Source organism: Pongo pygmaeus, chromosome 19 (genome assembly GCF_028885625.2).
Source record: "Pongo pygmaeus isolate AG05252 chromosome 19, NHGRI_mPonPyg2-v2.0_pri, whole genome shotgun sequence".
Classification (NCBI taxonomy): domain Eukaryota; kingdom Metazoa; phylum Chordata; class Mammalia; order Primates; family Hominidae; genus Pongo; species Pongo pygmaeus.
Window position 1 is genome coordinate 5,175,414 of NC_072392.2, and position 25,655 is coordinate 5,201,068.

Genomic DNA, 25,655 nt, shown 5'->3' on the forward strand with positions numbered 1-25,655 from the left:
GGGGAGATGAAGAGAAGTTAATTAATGGGTATGAGTATGTGGTTTGATAGAAATAAGACCTAGTGTTAAACAGATCAATAGGTGACTCTTATTTACAGTAATGTATCCTAGATTTCAAAATAGAAGAATTCGAATGGTTCTAGCATAAAGAAAAGACAACCCTTGGTGTCCATGGGATGAAAGAAAAAAAAACGACAAATATTTAGGGTGATAGATAACCGAACTACACCCAGTTTGATTTTTACAAGTTACATTAATGTATTATCACATGTACTTTGAACTATGTACATGTGCATCATAAAAATAAAATGAAACAGTAACAAAATGAACAGCCCCATTACCAAACGGGCAGAAGACCCAAACACCTCCCTGAAGAGTATATACAGACGGCAAGTAAGTATATGAAAAGATTATTAGACTATGAGAATGGCCTAAATCCAAAACACTGCCGATACCAAAAAATGCTGGTGAGGATGTGGAGCAACAGCAACATTCATTGCTGGTGGGAATGCAAAATGACGTAGCCACTTTGGGATATAAGTTTAGTGCTTTCTTACAAAACTAGGCATATTCTTGCCTTTTGATTCAGCAGTCATGCTCCTTGGTATGTAATTAAATGACTTGAGAAGCTTTGTCCCAAAACTTGCACAAATATATTTATAACAGCTTTATTCATAATTGTCACAACTTGGAAGATGTCCTTCAATAGGTTAATGGATGAATACACTGGTATATTGAGACAGTGGAATATTATTCCATGCTAAAAAGAAATGAGCTATTAAGTCATGAACAGACATGGAGGAATGTTAATGCATACTACTAAGTGAAAGAAGGCAATTTGAAAAGGCCATATACTGTATGATTCCAAGCATATGACATTCTGGAAGAGGCAAAACTATGGAAACAAAAAAAAGATCAGTGGTTGCCAGGGGTAGGAGGAAGAGGGAGTGAATATGTAGAGTACAGAGAATTTTTAGAGCAGTGAAACTATTTTATATGATACTATGGTGGTGGGAACATGTCATTATACATTTGTTAAAACCCATAGAATGTAGCACATTTAAGAGTGAACCCTAGTGTAAACGAAGTGGGTGATAATGTGCCGGTGTGGGTTCATCAGTTGTATCAAATGTGCCACTGTGGTGCAGGGTGCCTATAGTAGAGGAGTGTGGATGTACAGGGGTGTGGGGCATATGGGAAACCTCTGTATTTTCTGCTCAATTTTGCTGAGAACCTGAAACTGCTAAAACGTTTATTAAAAAATAAGAAAATACGGTTATGCATTGCTTAGTGATGGCGATACATTCTCAGAAATGCATCGTTTGGTGATTTTGTCCTTCTGGGAACATGGAGTGTACTGACAAAAACCTAGATGGTATAGCCTACTACACATGTAGGCTACATGGTATAGCCTATTGCTACTAAACTGAAAAGCTGTACAGCACGTTACTGTACTGAATACTGTAAGCAGTTATAACACAGTGATATTTTTGTATTAAACATAGCTAAACAGGCTGGGCACAGTGGCTCATGCCTGTAATCCCAGCACTTTGGGATCACCTGAGGTCAGGAGTTTGAGACAAGCCTGGTCAACATGGCGACACTCCGTCTTTACCCAAAATACAAAAATTAGCCGGGTGTGGTGGCACACGCCTGTAATCCCAGCTACTTGGGAGACTGAGGCAGGAGAATCTCTTGAACTTGGGAGTCGGAGGTTACAATGAGCCGAGATCATGCCACTGCACTCCAGCCTGGGCGACAGAGTGAGATTCTGTCTCAAAAAAAAAAAAAAAAAACCCCAAAAAACAAACAAAAAAACCCAAAAAGCAACATAGCTAAACATAGACAAGATGTTTGGCACTATGATGTTACCATGGCTAGATGTCACTAGGCAGTAAGAATTTTTCAGCCCCTTTAATCTCATGTAACCACTGTCATGTATGTTTTTTGTTGTTGACTAAAACGTGATTATTTTACATGTGACTATATGTCTGAGATTTGTCTCACAATATATATGGAGTGCATATGGATGGATTGGGGATGATTTGCCATGAGTGTATGGTTACTGGAGCTGGCTGGTGCATACATGAAGTTTATAATAATTTTTGATATCTGGTAGGGCAAATTTCCCCACTTAAAATGATCATTACCTTTTTGTTAAACTTTTTCTTATGTAAACATTTAAAAATAGACAAAAGTAGGCAAAACAGTGTAAAGCTATGTTAGACAGTATATAAAGTATTGGCATGAAAATAGACAATTTTTATAGAACAGAGTTCCCCAAATGGGACGCTCACAAATGTGAAAATTTGAAATATGACAAAGATAGCATTGTCAAAATGGGAAAAGACCGGGACAATGGGCATAGGACAATGAGAACGTCTATACAGATAAAGCAGGTTTCAGTTTCACACCTGAATATCCGTCTACATAATATATGATATATTGAGACTGTGATATTCTAATTAATGAGTGAAGTAGTTATCAACAATCAACAATGTTGAAGGCTAAGAAGTAACTGCAAAAGAACATTAAGGTTTCAAAACCTGCAACGTAAGTAAAGGTGTAACATATATGCACTGTAATGATAAACCCAAATTCCTGACAGTTGTTACCTCAGAGGAAGGTAGTGTGTTTGTGATGTTTTGTTTCCTGAAGTTAAAAAGAAATGGAAGGAGATGTAGCAAAATATTAAAAATGATGGATCTAGGTGATAGGTAATAAGTGCTCATTATAGGATTTTTAATATTGTTTCTATGCTTGAAGTAGTTTATAATGCTTTATAGCATTAGTATAGGTCAGGCATAGTAGCTCATGCCTGTAATCCCAGCACTTTGGGAGGCTGAGGTGGGCGGATCACTTGAGCCTAAGAGTTGGAGACTAGCGTGGGCAGCATGACAAAACCCCCTCTCTACAAAAAATACAAAAATTAGCCGGGTGTATTGGCATGTGCCTATAGTCCCAGCTACGTGGGAAGCTGAGGTGAGAGGATCACTTCAGCCTGGGAGGCAGAGATTGCAGTGAGCTGAGGTTGCACCACTGCACTCCAGCCTGGGCGATAGAGTGAGACACTGTGTTTAAAAAAAAAAAAAAAAAAAGGCCGGGCGCAGTGGCTCACGCCTGTAATCCCAGCACTTTGGGAGGCCAAGGCAGGTGGATCACGAGGTCAGGAGTTCAAGACCAGCCTGGCCAAGATGGTGAAACGCTCTCTACTAAAACTACAAAAATTCGCCAGGCGCGGTGGCAGGCGCCTGTAATCTCAGCTACTCGGCAGGCTGAGGCAGGAGAATCGCTTGAACCCGGGCGGCAGAGGTTGCACCACTGCACACTCCAGCCTGGGCGACAGAGTGAGACTGTCTCAAAAAAAAAAAAAAAAAAAAAAAAAAAAAACACATTAGTATAACCAAATGAAGTACTTGAATCTTGTTTTGATCTTAATTTAAACAAATAATTCAGAAAGACTTTGTCAATTGGAGAAGTTTTACCAGAGATTTGGTATTAGTTATCAGGCAGTTGTTAATTTTGTTTTGTGTGACAGTGGCACTTTGTTTATATAAGAAACTGTCCATATTTTTAGAGATGCATCTGTACAGTATGTTAGATAATGTAGTATTTCTGGGGCTTGCTTTAAAATACTACAGGAAAGAAAAAGGATAGTTTAAATAAGCATGGCAGGCTGGGTGTGGTGGCTCACGCCTGTAATCCTAGTACTTTGGGAGGCTGAAGCGGGCGATCACCTGAGGTCAGGAGTTCAAGATGAGCCTGGCCAACAAGGCGAAACCCCGTCTCTACTAAAAATACAAAAATTAGCTGGGCGTGGTGGCACGCAGCTGTAATCCCAGCTACTCAGGAGGCTGAAGCAGGACAATATGTTGAACCTGGGAGGCAGAGGTTGCAGTGAGCCAAGATCATGCCACTGCACTCTAGCCTGGGCAACAAGAGCGAGACTCCGTCTCAAAAAATAAATAAGCATGGCAAGTCTTGATACCTGAGTCTTGGTGAAAGCTATATGAAGGACTGTTGTAGTATACCCTCAACTTTTGAATATGTTTGAAAATCTTTATAATTACATATACAGCAGTAAAAGCAATAAATGAATGTTAGAACTCCTACTGTTGGCAAACATAATGTTTGAAATGCTTTACTACAAAAAATTAAGATTTTCTAACTTTATTTTAAACTTCTGTTTGTCTCCTTTTTTTGTATTTATATATATAAATATAACATTCATATATAATATATGTTCATATATATATATATAACTAAAGTTAGTGTTGACCAAGTCTTCCTCCAGGCTCTCTATTTCACTTTTAAGTGCCAAAAATGGGTATTTAGGCTTGGTATTTGTTTACAGTTTTTCTGTTCATAATGACAACATGGTAGTGAATAGCTCTGGGTAATCTCCAACAAATCAAAAGTACCAGAGGTAATTAGTACGAGGACCTGTTAAGTAAATAAACTTGAGCCTTGATAAAATTGTAGTACCCAAAAATGAATAAAGTATCCCAGAAATAATGCTTTTTCTTTTTTCACATTTTATGAAACAGTTTAACACTCAGAATATAGAGTTGACACACACAAACTTTTCCTTTGTGGTTTCACGTGTTTACATCTTTCTGGGTCTGTCCTAGTTGCATGCCTACCACAACTTCCAAGGTATCCGTTTTTAAGCGACTTCACACAATTACTTTTTGTAATTAATGTTCTTAAAACTGTCTTTGGCTAGAGGTTCACAATATTTTAAGAGGGATGGAAACTGATGTTGAGAGAGTAAAGATTTCAGAACAACTTAACATGACTAGGTATTTCCCTCTGTGACTTCGACTACCAAATCAGTAACTTCTGTGATTGATAACAATGAACGTTTTACAACGTTTAAAAGTTCTCTTATTTTACTATTGGATTTTTATAAGTAGTTAGAAATTTATGCAAGAAAATTTTGCCACTGTCTTCATGAGGAAACTGAGGCTTGAGAGTCTTGTGATTTCCTTAAAGTCATACAGCTGGTTAGCGGTAGAATTAGATCTTAAATCAGTTTATTTTCATGGTCAGTTTGGCTCAGTTATTGTGCTTTGGAGAGGAAATTGGTAATTTTACAAAGATGAACAATTTTTTTTTTCATATATAACTTACAACTTTAGATGCTAAAAGGCGGAAGTTAAGGCCGGGCGCGGTGGCTCACACCTGTAATCCCAGCGCTTTGGGAGGCTGAGGTGGGAGGATCATTTCAGCCCAGGAGGCCAAGACCAGCCTGGGCAGCATAGTGAAACTTTGTATTTACAAGAAATTTCAAAAATTAGCCGGGTGTGATGGTGTGTGCCTGCAGTCCTAGCTACTCAGGAGGCTGAGGTGGGGGGGATTGCTTGAGCCCAGGAATTTGAGGTTATAGTGGTCTATGATTGCGTCACTGCACTCCAGCCTCGGCAACAATTGAGACCCTATCTCTTAATGTTTTTTTTTTTTTTTTTTTTAAGAAACACAGCAGCTGACTGGGAGAAGTTTTATAAGAGAAGACAGATTTAATATCCAGAATATATAAAATGCTCTTACAGATCAGAAGGAAAATGATTCATTAGAAGCAAATGTAAAGAATGTCACCAAAGAGGAAATGAGTCACTAGTACATATATGAAAAGATACTCAAACTCTTTATTAACAGGGAAAATGTAGATTAAAATGACCATTTGCTACCCATGATATTTACAAGAATTTTTAAAAGATGGAAAATAGTGACTGTTGTTAAGGGTATGGGAAAACAATCACACATCCCTGCATACTGTTGATAAGTTCATCTTTTTTTTGAAGTTAATTTGGCCAAACTTATGTTCTGCCTGGGCTTAAACCATGTAGTAGGCACATTACATCAACTTAGTATTTAAAGATGGTAAGAGGGAGCTGAGAAATTAATGCTAACTTTAAAGAACATACGTCTAGTCACTGCCATATGCTCTGGCTTTCTTTTCTCTTTTATTAACCATTTTTTGAATGTTTGTGGAAGGTACTGTACTAATTAGCATTGTCAGTAAGTGATCATTACAACAACCTTGTGAGGTGGCTGTTTTTAACTTCCATTCTGCAGATGTGGAAACTTAGGCCAGAGAGATTAAACAACATGATCACGTTCATTTAGTCAGCAGATGGGAATGCATAACTTGAGCTCTAAGACCATGACTGTAACTACTGGATCGTTAGATAGATAGTAACAATTGATTTGTGATACCCAGCTTACCTTAAATCTCACCTCTATTAAAAGGGTGTCATTTTGTATGTTTATATTTTAAAATTTAATACCTTATTTCTTTATTGGAATGCCAGTCTGATCAAAGTGAACATTAATGGGCTATCTTTTACTTTTCTTTCCAGAGGATCTGAAGAGGCAAAATGCAGTATTACAAGCTGCACAAGATGATTTGGGACACCTTCGAACCCAGCTGTGGGAAGCTCAAGCAGAGATGGAGAATATTAAGGCGATTGCCACAGTCTCTGAGAACACCAAGCAAGAAGCTATAGATGAAGTGAAAAGACAGTGGAGAGAAGAAGTTGCTTCACTTCAGGCTGTTATGAAAGGTAAAGACAAAGATCAATTTTGTGATTTTCTAAGATAACCGATTCTAATGATTGGGAATATTTTCAGAGAATCTTAAAATATATCCAGAGTTTCATTTGTGGTTTTATGTACTGTCATCATCCAGATATACTTTCAGATAAAAGAGAAGTCACTGATAACATAAATGGATATATCAATCGTATCTAACTTAATAATGGAGAGTTATAATAGGAATGTTATAGAGATAATGCATTAAATTAGGACTATAGTTCATTGTAAGGCTTAAAAGTCGATTTCTTCTGGGAGGCAGGCTAGTAATCTCAAAGAATAAAGCTGTGTGGGCACAGGAAATGTGCTGGAGTAGAGAGAGCTGCCATGCAAAGGGTGAAGTAACTGTTTACATTGATGAGCTTCAGCTAATTATTGCCCTTCCAGTGTAGTTTGGCTATATGGTTTAGGATTTTTTTTTTTTTTTTTGAGATGGAATCTCACTCTGTTGCCCAGCTTGGAGTGCAGTGGCGCAGTCTCAGCTCACTGTACTCACTGCAACCTCCGCCTCCTGGGCTCAAGTGATTCTCCTGCCTCAGCCTCCTGAGTAGCTGGGATTACAAGCATGTGCCACCACACCCAGCTAATTTTCTATTTTTAGTAGAGACAGGGTTTTGCCATGTTGGTCAGGCTGGTCTTGAACTCCTGAGACCTCAGGTGATCCACCTGCCTCGGCCTCCCAAAGTCCTGGGATTACAGGTGTGAGCCACTGCGCCTGGCCTGGTTTAGATTTTTTAAGAAACTTTGTATGTGAAATCTTCACTGCACTCTGTTGGGTAGAATGGCCCATGGGCTAAGGTAGGCTTCATGGGCCTCCAGCTTATGACCTTTCGTCTAAAAGAAGAGACGTAGTTTAGTCTCAGACTCCTTTTGGCACTAGTGCTTAATTACTTCCCAAATTTCTGAGAAGATGATGATGAAACAAAGTAAGTTGTCACTGAATCTTTGGGTTCCTGGAATTAGTTAATATTCTATTTTATTTTTTATTTTTTGAGACGGAGTCTCACTCTCTTGCCCAGGCTGGAGTGCAGTGGCACCATCTCGGTTCAATGCAACCTCCGCCTTCCAGGTTCAAGCAATTCTCCTGCCTCAGTCTCTCAAGTAGCTGGGACTACAGGTGCATCCCACCACGCCCGGCTAATTTTTTGTATTTTTAGTAGAGACTGGGTTTCACCATGTTAGCCAGGATGGTCTCGATCTCCTGACCTCGTGATCTGCCTGCCTTGGCCTCCCAAAGTGCTGGGATTACAGGTGTGAGCCACCATGCTTGGCCCAGATTAGTTAATATTCTAAATGTGAAATAGTGATGACTTTTTCCACTATGTTTGCAGTTGTGTGTCACTTTTTGCCTTAGTGCTCTTTATAAAAAGGCAGGTGAGGCTAGCCCTATTTCTGAGTGTATAGCTATGGCCTAGAGATTACTCTAGGCTTCATATAACAAACCCGACTACAGTGGCTTACCAAAATAGGAGTTCCTTTTTCTCCCAGAACATGAAATCCAAAGGTAGATAATCTAGGCCTGGTTGCATTGGTTCCATGATGTCAACAATGCCTCAAACTCCTTCAGCCCTTCTGTTCTTTCATCCTTAGCATATGGTTTTCAACTTAATCTTTGCCTCAGCTGAAAAATAGCTGCTTCTCCTTCAGTCTGCATCAGAAAAGCAAACATTTTCTAGAACTAGCCAGCATATGCCCCTCACTTTGTTGACCAAGTGTGTGGTCACTCATAACTACAAGGGAAACTGGACAATGTAGTTTTAAAATTGCGCACATTGACTTCCTAAACAAAATTGGAGTCTTACTAGTAAGGAAGAAGGAGTGGAAATTAATGGGCAAACAGGGTTTGTCACATAGTGTTTTTGTTTTTTTTGTTTTTGTTTTTTTTTTGAGATACTTAGGCTCGAGTGCAGTGGCATGATCTCAGCTCACTGCAACCTCCGCCTCCTGGGTTCAGGCAATTTTGGTGCCTCTGCCTTCCAAGTAGCTGGGACCACAGACATGCGACATCACACCCAAATAATCTTTTCTTTTTTTCCCTTTCCCTTCCCCTTTCCTTCTCTTTTTTTTGAGACAGAGTCTTACTCTGTCGCCCAGGCTGGAGTGCGGTGGCGTGATCTCGGCTCACTGCAGCCTCTGCCTCCCGGGTTCAAGTGATTCTCCTGCCTCAGCCTCCCGAGTATCTGGGACTACAGGTGCCCGTCACCACGCCCAGCTAATTTTTGTATTTTTAGTAGAGACGGGGTTTCACCTTGTTGGTCAGGATAGTCTCAAACTCCTGACCTCAGGTGATCCACCTGCCTCGGCCTCCCAAAGTGCTGGGATTACAGGCGTGAGCCACCACACCCGGCAATTTTTCTATATTTGGTAGAGATGGGGTTTTGCCATGTCGGCCAGGCTGGTCTTGAAATCCTGGCTTCAAGTGATCTGCCCATCTGCCTCCCACAGTGCTAGGATTACAGGTGTGTGTGAGCCAGTACGCCCGGCCATGTTTTAAGATTATATTAAAGCCATTTTTTTAAAGACCTTATAGAGTTTGCCTCAACTTACAATCTTGGGTTCTAGTAAACTATTCCAGAAATATATCCCTTTTCCCACACTTTCAGGTAGTGGGATTGGGGCGACATGTTATATTTGCCTTGGGAGCCATAGTATAGTGTCTAAGAACTTAGATTTTGGAGTTGGCCTTAAGTTCGAATTCTAGCGTTGCTTCATTCTGGGCATGAAACATTGGCCAGACTATTTAATGTTTCCTAAGGTTTTCTCATTCGTAAAATAATATATGACACAGGTTTATTGTGAAGATTAGAAGTTATGATTTAAAGCCCTTATTTCTGTATATAATAAGAACTACTAGTTTGTTTTGTTTTTTAGTGAATTAAACATTTTCCAGAAATTAGATGTAAGCTTTTTATATAACTTTAAAAAATTTAGTGTGCCAGGTTATTTTTTTTTCATAACGCTTAGATGTGAAATATGTGGTGATGTTTTGTAGAAACAGTTCGTGACTATGAGCACCAGTTCCACCTTAGGCTGGAGCAGGAGCGAACACAGTGGGCACAGTATAGAGAATCCGCAGAGAGGGAAATAGCTGATTTAAGAAGAAGGCTGTCTGAAGGTCAAGAGGAGGAAAATTTAGAAAATGAAATGAAAAAGGTATGAAGGAATGTGTTCATTTGTAGAAATATTTGAATTCAAATGCAAAGTGCTTTAATGTTGTGTAATAGAAAGTAATAGAAGTACTTTGATATTTCCTGTAAGAGTAATTATTTGGACACAGACCTAAACATAGTACTAAATAATGTTATATCTATGGCTAACTCTCTCACCTTCTTCACATTTTTGATCAAATGTCACTACTTCATGGGGTTTATCCCGACCACCCACCATTTAACATTGCAACCTGCCAACTTCCCTCTGCCGCCTGTCACTACTCTCCTCTCCCTTATCCTTTTCTAGTTTTTCTCTTTCCATAGCACATATTTCCTTATACTACACAGAGTTCACATACTGTGTTTATTGTTTACTGTCTTTCTTTCCTTGCTAAAATATAAGCTCTGTGAAGGCAGGAGTTTCTCTTTCCCTCTTTTTTTTTTTAATAGATTCAGGGGTACCTGTGCTTGTTTTTTATTTGTATATCCTAAATGCCTAGCATAGTATCTAGGAGATAGGTGCTTGAACTCCTAAATACCAGTTGAGTGGGTGTTGTTGCTTGATGATTGTGTCTAAAGCAAAGTTTTAGAATAGATGTTAGTTTTCCTTCTTTCTTGGTATCCTTTGGTTTCTGTATACCACATATTATGTACCACATATGCTTGAACATAATACCATATAATACTTGAACATAGGGCAACTAAATGTAAAGTGAGACATTTTATCATTGAGAAAATATTAAAAGCTTTTTAGCTAGTTTAATTAAATAAACTTTTACTTTATTTTATATGCGTACGCATATTTAAAATCACATTATATAAAATAATTAGTAATTGATTTTTCTTTTCAATTGAATTTATCATGCCTTTTTGGTTCCTAATTCTTAGTTCATTCCTCAAATTTATGTATATTTATGATTTCCACAATCTTTCAATTTTAGAACTGTTTTTGATTATCTGAAAAATTGGGAATATAGTACAGAGTTCCTATATACTCCATGCCTAGTTTCTCCTGTTGTTAATGTTTTACATTAGCATGGTACATTTGTCACAGCTAATAAGCCTCTATCAATTTATTCTTATTAACTAAAGTCCATTTTTGTATTCAGATTGCATTAGTTTTTACCTAACGTCCTTTTTTTTCTGTTCTAGGATCCCATCCAGGATACCATATTGCATTTAGTCGTGTCTCCTTAGGTGCCTCTTGGCTATGACAGTTTCACAGATTTTTCTTGTTTTTAATGACCTTTCTGTCATTTTTTAAAGTGCTTTTTAAAGGTTTTGTTTATGATGACATTCAGGACTTGGAATTGTGAAGTCATATTTATATTAATAAATAACTTGAGATGTGATCAATTCTTTGTTTCCTCCCTCCTTTTTTTTCCTGTTGTTTTTTTATCAGATGACCTTTATAAGCATCCTAAACTAGCCTTAACTGAGATATTTTAACTTGTCTTTTCCAAATAGTATTTAATTCAAAATAAAATAAATGATGGCTTTGTAAGGACCTGAAAACAAATTGAATCTGAACCCCTGTTTTTTGAGGGATGTGTTATTTGGGGAAAACCTCTCCTCACGTTTGGGCATTTATGATATTTTTCCCTATCGTGCGCAACTTAGTATAACTTTGCACTCATTTAAATTCAGTGAATTAGGTTTTCAGTTTCTCTAGAAGGAAAAAAGCCAACTTCTTGAGCCTGGCTTTGTTTGTCTGCATGTAAGTGTATGTGTATATAAGAAATGAAAATTCATTTTCTCACCAGTATACTAGTTTATGTAAGTTGGTTCCTTTTAATCCATGTTTTTGAGAATGGACTTGGGAAAACAATGATAGTTTTAAGTGGTCATTCTTTGGGTTTGTTTCATTTAGATGGTAAAAGTAAAATAGTATTTAAAGTACTCTGTTTAATTGGATGGAAGCCTTTTTATAGCAACATAATTTTCTAACATTTTAGAAAACGCGTTATTCTATTTTGGGTGTTTAAAATGTAATCAGCCCTTTCATTATTCATAAGAAATTATTGTCTCATGAACTTAGTAACCCAGGAATTTAAAAAATTATTTATTATGGGCTGGGCATGGTGGCTCACGCCTGTAATCCCAGCACTTTGGGAGGCCGAGGCGGGCGGATCATGAGGTCCGGAGATCGAGACCATCCTGGCTAACACAGTGAAACCCCGTCTCTACTAAAAATAATAATAAAAAAAAAAAATAAGCCGGGTGTGGTGGCAGGCGCCTATAGTCCCAGCTACTCGGGAGGCTGAGGCAGGAGAATGGTGTGAACCTGGGAGGTGGAGCTTGCAGTGAGCAGAGATCGTGGCACTGCACTCCAGCCTGGGTGACAGAGCGAGACTCCATCTCAAAAAAAAAAAAATTTATTATGTGTATTTCCTTTTATATATGGGATATTTTCTTAATTGATTAAGAAGTCAAATTTGTTTTAGTGAATCAATTTTCCCATTTACTACCAAATTCTAAATGGAATATTTGGGAAAACTCAATTATACCTTGACATTCAAAGTAATGCATCATTTGAAAGTTAGACATTAGTTCAGTTTTGTGAATATTAATATAGTGCCTGGTCAAGTTACTTGTTATACTAATTTTTAGCAAATGGAAGCGTTAGAGTTTCTTAGAAAAGCAGTAAATGAATAAGTCGTAGCATTTAATTCTTTTTAACCATAGGCCCAAGAGGATGCTGAGAAACTTCGGTCCGTTGTGATGCCAATGGAAAAGGAAATTGCAGCTTTGAAGGATAAACTGACAGAGGCTGAAGACAAAATTAAAGAGCTGGAGGCCTCAAAGGTTATGAAACATTGTAATCCATTTGCTTGAAACCCAAGATTCTGCCCCAATGCCATGAACAAAATTAGAATCAATAATAGGGAAAAAAAACTGTAAGTTAGACTATGCATCTTAAGAATCTTTCGTTAAAATGCAAAAAACTGCCGGGCAAGGTGGCTTATGCCTGTAATCCCAGCACTTTGGGAGGCTGAGGCGGGCGGATCACCTGAGATTGGGAGTTGGAGACCAGTCTGACCAACATGGAGAAACCCCATCTCTACTAAAAATACAAATTAGCCAGGCATGGTGGTGCATGCCTGTAATCCCGGCTGCTCCCAGCCTCGGGAGGCTGAGGCAGGAGAATCGCTTGAAGCCCGGTGGCGAAGGTTGCAGTGAGCTGAGATTGTGCCATTGCACTCCGGCCTGGGCAACAGGAGCAAAATTCTGTCTCAATAATAATAATAATAAATTAAATGCAAAAAACTGCTTTGAGATGGTTTTGCTCTTATGGACATTTAAAATAATCACAATAATGGTGTTTTATCACAAGTGGCTGCTTTGTCACAAAGTTAGTGTTCATTTTCTTAAGAAAATGAGACCCTGTCTCATTCATTTTCCTATTAAGGAAAATAAACCATTCAAAGTTGACCTTGTTTTCTGATGCCAGCTCCAGCATTGATCTTTTAGAGATAATGTAGCTATAGTATTGCTTAATTTGTTGGCCATAAAGACACAGCAAAAGAATTAAAGGAGGAACAGGCCAGGTGTTGTGGCTCACACCTGTAATCCCAATACTTCAGGAAGCCGAGGCAGGAGAATTGCTTGCGCCCAGGAATTTAAGACCAGCCTGGGCAACATAGTGAGACCCCTGTCTCTACAAAAAATTTTTAAAAAAGCCAGACCTGGTGGTGCTTGCCTGTTGTCCCACCTACTTGGGAGACTGAGATGGGAGGATTACTTGAGCCTGGGAGTTTGAGACTACAGTGAACTGGTACTCCAGACTGGGTGACAGAGTGAGACCCTGTCCCCCATACCCAAAGAAAAAAAGGAAGAAAGTAGGAACAAAAGAAGCATAAGAAAATAAACAAAAACAATTGAAAATAAATGGGAATTTATCAGTAGTCTTGGTAAATGTGAACTGATACCTATGTTTAAAAGAGATTATCACATTGGATTGTAAAAATCTAACTTTATATTACTTGTAAGAGCTATGCCTAAAATCAAACCACAAGGTAAGACTGAAAATATTAGCCAGTTCTAGTGGTGTGTGCCTGTGGTCCCAGCTACTTGAGAGGCTGAGATGGGAGAATTACTTCAACCCAAAAGGTTGAGGTTGCAGTGAGCCATGATCATGCCACTGCACTCCAGTCTAGGTGATAGAGAGAGACTCTGTCTTAAAAGAAGTCCGGGCGCGGTGGCTCATGCCTGTAATCCCAGCACTTTGGGAGGCCGAGGTGGGTGGATCACCTGAGGTCAGGAGTTCGAGACCAGCCTGGCCAACATGGTGAAACCCCGTCTCTACTAAAAATACAAAAATTAGCCAGGCGTAGTGGCCACGCGCCTGTAGTCCCTTCTACTTGGGAGGCTGAGGCAGGAGAATTGCTCGAACCCGGGAGGTGGAGATTGTTGCAGTTACCTGAGATTGCACCACTGCACTCCAGCCTGGGCGACAGAGTGAGACTCTGTCTCAAAAAAAGAAAAAAATATTGAAAATTAAGGGATAAAAATATACCATGTAAATTCGAACCAAAAGAAAGCTGATATTCCAAGTGTAGTATCACAAAGATAGGATAAGGGGGGAAAAACCGCTAATAGAGATAAAGAGGGATCCTATCTAATAAACAGTTCATCAGTAAGATATAATAGTCATGAACTTGAATGCACCTTACATAGTCATGAAATGCATGAACTAATAATGACAATTACAAGGCAAAACTGACTTTCACAAATATAGTAGCAGATTAAAATTGACCTTTAGAGAATACAATCAGAAAAAATTATTAGTAGAGCTATAGACATTTTGAACTATCAGGTTAGTAATTTAGTTGTAGTTGACACACAGCACTCGGTATCCAAGAACGAGATGGTATCGCATACAGTACTAGAACATAATAGTTAAGAGCTCAGCATTTAGTAGCCTGGGTTACCTTGGGCAAATTACTTAATCATACTGTGCTTTGATTTTCTCAACTGTGAAATGGGGATAATAAGCCCACCTTAATAGTCACCATATGGCTATTATGAGGAACATATAAATTAATACCTATAAACATTTAGGATAGTACCTGGGACAAGGTATAGTTATTTTTAGATACATTATCTTAGAATTGAGGTTACGCAGACCCAATTCTGTAACTATGGGTTATTCAGTTATTTACATTAAAATGATAGTTAAAATGCTTGGACATGAAAAAAATACTCATGGAAAAAGTAATTACAAAATATTTAGAATGATGTGAATAATGCCAGATCTTTAAAAAAAAAAAAAAAAAGTACAAACTGAGCCAGGTGCAGTGGCACACTCCTGTAATCCCAGCACTTTGGGAGGCCGAGGTGGGTGGATCGCCTGAGGTCAGGAGTTCGAGACCAGCCTGGCCAACGTAGTGAAACCCCATCTCTACTAAAAATGCAAAAAATTAGCTGGGCATGGTGGCAGGCACCTATAATCCCAGCTACTGGGGAGGCTGAGGCAGGAGAATTGCTTGAACCCGGGAGGCGGAGGTTGCAGTGAGCTGAGATCTTGCCATTGCACTCCAGCCTGGGCAACAAGAGCAAAACTCCATCTCAAAAAAAAAAAAAAAAGTACAAACTGAAAATAAATGGAATGAATAATATAAACAATAGGAATTTGTGAAATAGAAAAGCAAAAGAACAATAGAGACTATCAATATAATGAAAAAATGGAAAAACTATAGACAAATCTCTAGTAAGACTGATCGGGAAAAATGAAAACAAAAATGAGACATCAGAAGTGAGGCCAAGTGTGGAGGCTTATGCCTGTAATCCTAGCACTTTGTGAGGCTGAGGCAGAAGGATCACTTGAGCCCAAGGAGTTGAGGCTGTGGTGAGCCATGATGGCTCCACTGCACGCCAGCCTGGGCAAGGGAGCCTGTCTTAAAAAAAAAAAAAAAAAAAAGAAAAAGACATAACTACAAATCAGTAGAAATTTAAAAATAACAAATACTATAAACTGTCACACAAATAAATTTGAAAACAGATGAAAAAAAATTTCTAATAAAAGATAATTAGCCAAAATTATTCCAAAACAGGAAAGGTAGTCAGTAATTATTAAAGAAAGTGGATCTAGAGTAAAAAATCTTTTCGTCTCTTGCCTCCTGTCACCAAAAGACATTAAACTGTTGATTTTACAGGTAAGTTTTTCCAGACTTTCTGGAAAGAGCAAATTCTTATATTTTACAAACTCTCAGGGAATACAAAAAGATAGAAAGCTCTCCAACTCTTTTTATGAGACTAGTAGATCTTCACTACAAGTGAACAAACACATAGAAAGGTAGTATGAGAAGAAATTATAGATCTGTCTCAGGAATACAGAAGCTAAAATTTTCAGCATTGTAGCTAAAATAAAGGGGGAGAAATACATCATGACCAAGTAGGGTGTATTCGCAGAAATTTATCAGAAAATCTATCATTGCAATGTACACGTAAAATGATTGTAGAACAGCATTATATTCATTTTGGATTCAGAAAGGTATTTGAGAAATTTGACCACTCAGTAACTTAGTAAAGGGCTATTTATCAAACCTTTGGCAAACATAGTTAAGGGTGAATATTTAGCAGCCTTACCGTTAATTATGGGAACATTCTGGGGCAGGCCCATGCTCAGTAATTCAGAAATGAAGCATAAGAACTGGAAAGAAAGCAACGAGACTGATTCAATCGTCTGTATAAAGAAACCAGAGAATGTACAACAGATTGTTAGACCTAATAAGAGTTCAACAATTTGAAAGTTGTTCCAACAAAATCAACATACAAAGATAATTGTTTTTCTATGCCCCAGTGATAACCAGTTGAAGAATGCAGCGGTGGAAAAAAGATTGATCCTATTCACAAGAGTAAAACAAAGAAAAAAAAAAAGCAAAACTAGTTACCTACCAATATAGCTAAATAAAGATGGGCAGGGTCCTTATAGACTACATAATAAATGAGGACCTGAATCTGTATTTTCCTGAATGAAAAGATAGAGCACTGGGCAGGGTACGGTGGCTCACGCCTGGAATCCCAGCACTTTAGGAGGCCAAGGTAGGGGGATCACCTGAGGTTAAGAGTTTGAGACCAGCCTGGCCAGCATGGTGAAACCTAGTCTCTACTAAAAGTACAAAAATTAGTCGAGCATGGTTGCAGAAGCCTGTAATCCCAGTCTCTCAGGAGGCAGAGGTTGCAGTGAGCTGAGGTCGTGCCATTGCACTCCAGCCTGGGCGATAGAGTGAGACTCTGTCTCTCTCTCTCTCTCTCTCTCTCTCTCTCTCTCTCTCACACACACACACACATACACCATTATAAAGTAGACATTGTATCCCCAAATTTTTAAATTTTACTTAAATTTCAATAGGGTTTAATTAGGAACTTGATAATTCAGTTCTAGAAGTAGACTTCATATAGAGAAGTGAAGGAACAGGAACATACTTAGCAAAATTTTGAAGACAAGATGAGGAGAGTTGGCCTACCTATCAGATAGCAGGACCACAGTAAAGCTACTATAATTAAGACAGTTTGTTACTGGTTTAGGGATAAACAAATGGATCAATAAAACAGAAAGCCCAGAAACAGACCTATATATGTGTAAATTTGATATATGACAGGTGGCATTACAAATCAGTGGGGGAAGAATGGATTGTTAAAAAATACCCTTATTGGCTGGGTGTGGTGGCTCACGCCTGCCATCTCAGCACTTTGGGAGGCCAAGGCAGGTGGATCACCTGAGGTCAGGAGTTCGGGACCAGCCTGGCCAACATGGTGAAACCCTGCCTCTACTAAAAATACAAAAGTTAGCTGGGCATCCGCCTGTAATCCCAGATACTTGTGGGGCTGAGGCAGGAGAATTGCTTGAACCTGGGAGGCAGAGGTTGCAGGGAGCCAAGATCGCACCATTGCACTCCAGCCTAGGCGACGAGTGAAACTCCGTCTCAAAATTAAATAAATAAATAATTATCTGGCCATGTGCGGTGGCTCATGCCTGTAATTCCAGCACTTTGGGAAGCTGAGGTGGGCGGATTGCTTGAGCTTGGGAGTTCAAGACCAGCCAGCACAACATAATGAAACTCTTTCTTTACAAAAAAATACAAAAATTAGCCAGGTGTGGTGGTGCATACTTGTAGTCCCAGCTACTTGGGACGAGGTACAAGAATCACTGAGAATCACTTGAACCCAGGAAGTGGAAGTTGCAGTGAGCCGAGATTGGGCCACTGCACTCCAGCCCAGGAGACAGATTTATTCCTAAACCAGTAACAAACTATCTTAATTATAGTAGCTTTACTTCAAGTCGTACTATCTGAGAGGTAGGCCCACTCTCTCCACCTTGTTGTCTTCAAAAAGATTCTTTCTTTTCTTTTTTTTTTTTTTTTTGAGTCAGGGTCTTGCTGTGTTGCCTAGGCTGGAGTGTAGTGGCGTGATCTTGGCTCACTGCAACCTCCACCTCCCAGGTTCAAGCGATTCTCCTGCTTCAGCCTCTCAAGTAGCTGGGATTATAGGCGTGCGCCACCGCACCTGGCTAATTTTTGTATTTTTAGTAGAGACGGGGTTTTGTCATGTTGGCCAGGCTGGTCTCGAACCCCTGACCTTATGTGATCCACTCACCTTGGCCTCCCAAAGTGCTGGGATTACAGGCATGAGCCACTGTGCCCGGCCCAAGATTTCTTAAATAAGACAAAAATATTGACTGTGAAAGGAAAACTGGCAAGTTTAGCTACATTATAATATAAAGTTCTTTGTTAAAAGATACTATTAATACAAAAAGTTGAAAAGAGAAGCTACAGACTATAAGAAGATATCAATACCTCATAACTGACAAAATATTAATATCCAAAATAATAAAAAAATTGCTAATTTGGCTGGACATGGTGGCTCACACCTGTAATCCCAGTACTTAGATTGCTTGAGACCAGGAGTTTGAGACCAGCCTGGGCAACATGGAGAAACCCTGTCTCTACTAAAAATACAAAAATTAGCCAGGCATGGTGGTGCACGCCTATAATCCCAGCTACTTGGGAGGCTGAGGCACAAGAATTGCTTGAACCTGGGAGATGGAGGCTGCAGTGAGTGTAGGTTGCACCACTGCACTCCAGCCAGAGCAACAGAGTGAGACTCTTTCTCAAAATTGCCAAGTCCACAAGTGACAAATAATTCTGAAGAAAAACAGGTAAAGTGGCCGAGCGCTGTGGCTCGCGCCTGTAATCCCAGCACTTTGGGAGGCCAAGGCGGGCGGATCACGAGGTCAGGAGATGGAGACCATCCTGGCTAACACGGTGAAACCCAGTCTCTACTAAAAATACAAAAAATTAGCTGGGTGTGGTGGCGGGCACCTGTAGTCGCAGCTACTTGGGAGGCTGAGGCAGGAGAGTGGCGTGAACCCGGGAGGCAGAGCTTGCAGTGTGCCGAGATTGTGCCACTGCACTCCAGCCTGGGCGACAGAGCAAGACACTGTCTCAAAAAAAAAAAAAAAAGGAAAAACAGGTAAAGTATAGCTAGGTGGCGCATGCCTGTAATCCCAGCTACTTGGGAGGCTGAGGCATAAGAATTGCTTGAACCCAGGAGCCAGAGGTTGAGGCTGCAGTAAGCTGAGATCACGGCACCACCCTCCAGCCTGGGCAACAGATCGAGACTCCGTCTCAGGAAAAAAAAAAGAAAAAAAACAGGTAAAGTGTATGAGCAGTTGGTTAACAAAAGAGGAAACCAGAATAGTCAAGGAGTGTGAAAAGATACTCAACATTCAACCACACTAGAAATTGGGGAAATGTAAATCAAAGTGGGACATCATTTTACCCTAACCAGGTTGTAAGTGTTACAGAGAAATTGGTCGCATTCACCGACTACTGGTGTATGTGAAACTCTTCCATTTAAGCCACTGTTGTCAAATTGTCCTCCCAGTTGACTGTTTTTGGTTTCTCATGACCCTCATTGCTTCTCTGTACCTTCTCCTGCATAGATCCTGATACCATGTACATTTTTCTGAATAGGTAGCTTTCAGTGGTTGGTTTGCACCCTGTCCTTGTCACCTGGCTTTTTGTAGATGTCCATTTGTTGTTGGTTTTGGTCATTACAAGGTATGGAACTCAAAGTAATTCAAATACTATGTCACTACTGCCATCATCTTCCCAGGGTCCTGCTCAGTAGTTTTCAAATGTTAGAAATTCATTATTAATTAAACCAAATGTTTATTCCAAAAACTAATAACTGGTAGAATTAGTGGGTTATATACCACCATTTTAAATCTGCCATACGGACTCTTTTACCATCAGCTGAATTACCACCGTCTTCAGGTGTTAGAGAAAGTATTTCACGATAGTTGCGACTTCACCATTTTTTGTTCATGTCATGTGCTGGACTGTCAACCTTCAGTGAAGCATCAAATGATTGCTTAAATGGTCATTTAAACCTTTGACTATTATTGCATGATGGCCTAGGAATAAAGATAACTGAAAACAGTAAGCCACTTTAAGTTTGAAGAAATAGGAAGATAAAAGGCATGAAAAGGACCTTGAATGTGATATTAGATATAACCATTTGAAAAAGTTGAAAGTTAACTAAAGGGTTAGAATTTAGAATGGACAATTTATGTGACAGTCTAAAGTGACATAATCCTTGATTTTCTGAGGAAGAATTGCATTTTTGTTTGGTTATAACTTTCCTATATTAGACTATATTGTTACTATTTTGAGTATTACACTTAATTGATCAACAGAAAAAAAGCATTTTTTTTAAAGATGTGGTTTTATTTTATTGTTATTTTTTGGAAACAGGGTTTCTCCATGTTTCCTAGGCTGGTCTCAAACTCCTGAGCTCAAGCATTCTGCCCACCTTTGCCTCCCAAAGTGCTAGGATTACAGGCGTGAGCCACCACGCCTGGGCAAGATGTGATTTTAAAAAGTATTCTGCATTTGCCTTTAAGTCATTACAGTATGAGACTAGTTACTTGTTCCATTATAATTTCCTCTTTTTTACTTCCATCAGTATATGTATCTGTGAAAATGTCTTCTTTTTATACATTTAAAGCATTTGGAATTCCCTCACCAGAAATGAAAGCAAACTTAAAAGTATATGGTATCATTTTTGTCCTTAGAAATTAACTACCGATTTAAAAAAGCAAAACATACCTGGTGTTACTGTTACGGCTGAAACAGATACATGCGTATGTTGATGTGGGAATACAAATTGGAACTACCTTTTTGAAAAGCAAGGGACAAAACTGTTATGTGAAATCTCAATTGTATATTTTATTCTGGTGGTATGATTATGGATAACATCTATTATGTTATTTTCCCAGTTTTCTATATTTTATAATTAAAAATTATAAATGTTAATTTATGTAGATGTAAAATGTAGATGTAAAAGTAAGTGTAAATTTTTTTAAGGCATAGCCAGAACTTACCATCATTTTGTATCTAAGATAGAAACTGTTGTAAATTTCAGTTTAATGGAATTGCATCTTCTTTCAGGTTAAAGAACTGAATCATTATCTGGAAGCTGAGAAATCTTGTAGGACTGATCTAGAGATGTATGTGGCTGTTTTGAATACTCAGAAATCTGTTCTACAGGAAGATGCTGAGAAACTGCGGAAAGAATTGCATGAAGGTAAATATACTGTATATTTTTATCTTTGTCTCTAAGAACCATATAAGTTAAATTGATGTTGACTAATAACAATGACAAATCTTAAAATAACAATGCAGCATGTTAGTGATTCAATTTAAGCCTTGTAGTTGGTTTAAATGTACTCATGCAAAGCTGAAATTATGGTTTTTCCTTCATGAGCTCAGTAATAATTTCACAAGGCAGCCGGGTGCAGTGGCTCACTCCTATAATCCCAGCACTTTGGGAGGCCAAGGCGGGCAGATCACCTGAGGTCAGGAGTTTGAGACCAGCCTAGCCAACATGGCGAAAACCCGTCTCTACTGCAAAAACAAAAATTATCCAGGTGTGGTGATGCGCACCTGTTATCCCAGCTACTCAGGAAGTTGAGGCACGAGAATCACCTGAACCCAGGAGGCAGAGGTTGCGGTGAGCCGAGCTCACACCACTGCACTCTGGCCTGGGCGACAGAGCGAGACTTCATCTCAAAAAAACAAACAAAAAAACCAACGTCACCAGGCATGAGCTCTGGGCAGAAAGATAATAAAGCTGGGAATTTCTGCTTCAACTACTTTTCCCCCCACACTCATTTTGATGGAGGTGTATTAGCCAAAGTGAAAATGGAGAAGGGCAGAGAGTGTATTCTGGAGGCCCTAAGTAACACCCTGTTTTTAAGGGACAATTTTGATTTCACTAGTCTGGTAGCACAGTGATACAGAAATTGACTCTATTTTCCAGGGGCGCATTCTTTCCCCACTAAAATATTACGAAAATAACCCAAACTTTGAGTGAAGTTTTGGCCTTCAGGAAACAGTTTCCAAGTGTGCTATTGCAATAAAAAGACACTCATATTCTTAAAGGTGTCCAAAAGAACTAGTTCAGTTTAAACTGTGTCCCTCTAACACTTCCAGAAATAATGTAAATTATTGAGACTACCAAACCTTCCTAATAAACCTTGAAAAGTATCTGAGAAGGTTAATTAAAATGAGGAAGGACATGCAGTAATTTCCATACTGAAACACTCACAATAAAAAATAGCGTCTTTTTTTTGAGACAGAGGTTCGTTCTTGTCGCCCAGGCTGGAGTGCGGTGATGTGATCTCAGCTCACTGCAACCTCCACCTCCTGGGTTCAAGTGATTCTCCTACTTCAGCCTCCCAAGTAGCTGGGATTACAGGCGTGCGCCACCACGCCTGGCTAATTTTGTATTTTTAGTAGAGATGGGATGTTTCTCCTTGTTGGTCAGGCTGGTCTTGAACTCCTGACCTCAGGTGATCCATCCACCTCGGCCTCCCAAAGTGCTGGGATTACAGGCGTGAGCCACCACGCCCAGCCCAGATAGCCTTCTTAAAAGAAGTTGTTCTTAAGTGGAGTTTTGGAAGGTGGGTAGGGGCTTGTCGGGTAGTCAGAGAGAAGCATGCCATTCAAGGCCATTTGCATGTGATGCAGCTAGGTAAGGAAGTCTAAGAAAAGCAGTTCAGCACAATTAGAATACAAGAGGCAATGGGCAAAATGTGAGGTTGGAGCAGTAGAAACAGGCCAGGACATAGAGGTCTTATGCTAAGAATATTGGACTTGATCATCTGGGCAGTTCGGATCCTCTGAAGGTTTTTTTATTTTCTCTTTTTTTTTGTTTTGAGATAGAGTCTTGCCCTTGTCGCCCAGGCTGGAGTGCAGTGGCGCGATCTCGGCTCACTGCAAGCTCTGCCTCCTAGGTTCACGCCATTCTCCTGCCTCAGTCTCCCACGTAGCTGGGACTACAGGCGCCCGCCATCATGCCCGGCTAATTTTTTTGTATTTTTAGTAGAGACGGGGTTTCACTGTGTTAGCCAGGATGGTCTCGATCCCCTGACCTCGTGATCCGCCCACCTCGGCCTCCTAGAGTGGTGGGATTACAGGCATGAGCCACTGCGCCCGGCCTATTTTCTCTTAAATAATAGTTTTATTAAGATAAAATTTGCATGCCATAAAGTTCACTTGTTAAAGTATACAATTCAGTAGTTTTTAATATATTCACAAAATTGTGCCCCGTCACCACTGTCTAATTCCAAAACATTTTCATTACCTCAAAAAGAAATCCTGTACCCATTTACCATCACTTCCTATGTCTCTACCTCCAGCCCTTGGCAACCACTGATCTACTTTCTATCTCTGTGGACTTGCCTATTCTGGTTTGATGTGAATGGGATTTTATAATATGTGCCTTTTTGTGTCTGGCTTCAATGAAGGGTTTTAGACTGGAGAGTGGTGATATTAGTTTTGCGTTTTAGAAAGTTCAGTCTAATAGCACTGTGGTGAATAGAATAGGGAGGGCAAGACTGAGGGCAGAAGAATAAAAAAGGGGCCTCTGTTGTAGTTGTTTAAGTCATAAGTGCTGGTCTAAGGCAGAAGCCAGAAGATAGATGTGTCATATTCCAGAGGAGGCCGAATTAGCAGGTCTCTGTCATAGTTGAATATGTTGGGGTGAGGAAAAATGAGAAGTATGAGTTGGCTTGGGTGGCTTGGTAGATGGGTAGATAGATCATGCTACCTATTCTCTTTTTGGTAGAAGATGGCTGAGCTGATGAGTATCAACAACACGTACATTTTACAAAGATTCCTTGACTTGTCATAAGAAATATATTAACCGGACCCAACGAGGATTTCTGGATAACAGATTTATCAGAATGTATTAAACACAATTAGGAGTGTTTATTCCACCTTTGGCCTTTGGAGCAATGTTTCCCAAAGTATATTCCCTAGAGTACTTGTTATTTGAGTTGTACTGTGAAAAGTGTTTTTTTTTCTTTTGTCAAATAAATTTGGGAAAGGCTATATTATATATCACCTTCCAAGAAAACACAGACATAATTAAGACCCCAAGTTCAAAGTCCTGCAATAAAGAAATCTTTAAAAATTTATTTGGAGGAGCCTTTGCAAAATAACAATAATAATAAATTTCTCCCTTTAACTTGAAGTTTCTAAGACTTACTAAGAACAGAAATCTTTCTTTGCTGTATTCCTAGGAGTACGCTTTGGGAGACTCTGCTTTAAAGAGATAGTATGGGGATAGGTTGCCCCTTGGTCCGGCCAAGGACCGAATCCTAGGGATGTGGACCATTGGTCAGACCTAGGCTAGGAACCTTGTGCTAAAGAAATTACCTACCATTAAAATTCAGTGTTTTTGATTTGTGGTGGGGGGGGTTCCTAAACAGTTTGCCATCTCTTGGAGCAAGAGCGACAACAACACAACCAGTTAAAACATACGTGGCAGAAGGCCAATGACCAGTTTCTGGAATCTCAGCGTTTACTAATGAGAGACATGCAGCGAATGGAGATTGTGCTAACTTCAGAACAGCTCCGACAAGTTGAAGAACTGAAGAAGAAAGATCAGGTGAATAGAAGTTTTTAGGACTGATTTGCTTTGTCAGTAATGTCCCCCACCACATGTGATTGCATTACCTTATGTGTATTAGAGACTGACTTAAGCTGCAACAAGGTGAGAAGGTGATATGTGCCACTTTTAAAAACATAACAGCTACATTTGAGGGGTTTCGTTTTTCATCTTTAGAAATGGCCTCCTCTGGGGGGTGGGGAAACTGATTTGGAAATGATCTTCAGTGACTGCAGGATGCAGCAGTGCATATTTCGGAGAAAATCTGTCTCTCCCGTGCTGACCAGTTCTCCCAGGCCGAGTCTTGGGTGACATTGCTCTAAAACAAGCTTGTCCAACCTGTAGCCCTTGGCTTTGAATGTGGCCCAACACAAATTTGTAAACTTTCTTAAAACATGATGAGATTTTTTTTTGCAATCTTTTTTTGTTTGTTTGTTTTAGCTCATCAGCTATTGTTAGTGTCAGTGTATTTTGTGTGTAGCCAAGACAGTTCTTCTTCAGTGTGGCCCAGGGAAGCCAAAAGATTGGACACCCTGCTCTAAAAGCTCTACTAGGTGACATGATATGAAGGGAAGGGCTGAGTAATAGGAGGTGGCAGGTGTTCAGAGCGCTGCATATTCAGGTTCCTGTTTTCTCCTTATCTTTTAGTTATTTAAATTGCATGGATAATATATATATATATTTGTACACATTATCATAATTTTTTTGGTTTTAAATACAGTGAAAAAATAAATATAAAGTGATCAAGTGAAAAATCTTCCTTAACCACACCTCCCCTTGTCAGAAGATTGTTTCACCATTTGGTAGAGAGTCTTCTAAATCAGTTCTGTGTGTTTATGATATACATTTAGGGTGTAGTTTTCCTCTTATACAACTATAGTTATACTATAAATACTTATTCTAGGCAGGGCATGGTAGCTTACGTCTGTAATCCCAACACTTCGGGGGGCT

The 25,655-nt window shown here is 39.4% G+C and overlaps 1 protein-coding gene across 5 annotated transcripts in view; it reads left to right on the plus strand.

The window, feature by feature from the left end:
* RABEP1 (rabaptin, RAB GTPase binding effector protein 1) overlaps positions 1-25,655 on the plus strand; it is a 113,968-nt gene that overhangs the window by 54,559 nt on the left and 33,754 nt on the right. For 4 of the 5 annotated variants that reach the window (XM_054459450.2, XM_054459451.2, XM_063655793.1 and 1 more), the window contains exons 3-7: positions 6,363-6,566; positions 9,587-9,747; positions 12,429-12,548; positions 21,200-21,335; positions 24,526-24,704. In XM_054459450.2, coding sequence (XP_054315425.2) covers positions 6,363-6,566; positions 9,587-9,747; positions 12,429-12,548; positions 21,200-21,335; positions 24,526-24,704 — 800 coding nt within the window. Of the gene's footprint in view, positions 1-6,362; positions 6,567-9,586; positions 9,748-10,895; positions 11,263-12,428; positions 12,549-21,199; positions 21,336-24,525; positions 24,705-25,655 lie in introns of those variants that run through there. The other variant, XM_054459452.2, reaches the window with a different exon arrangement.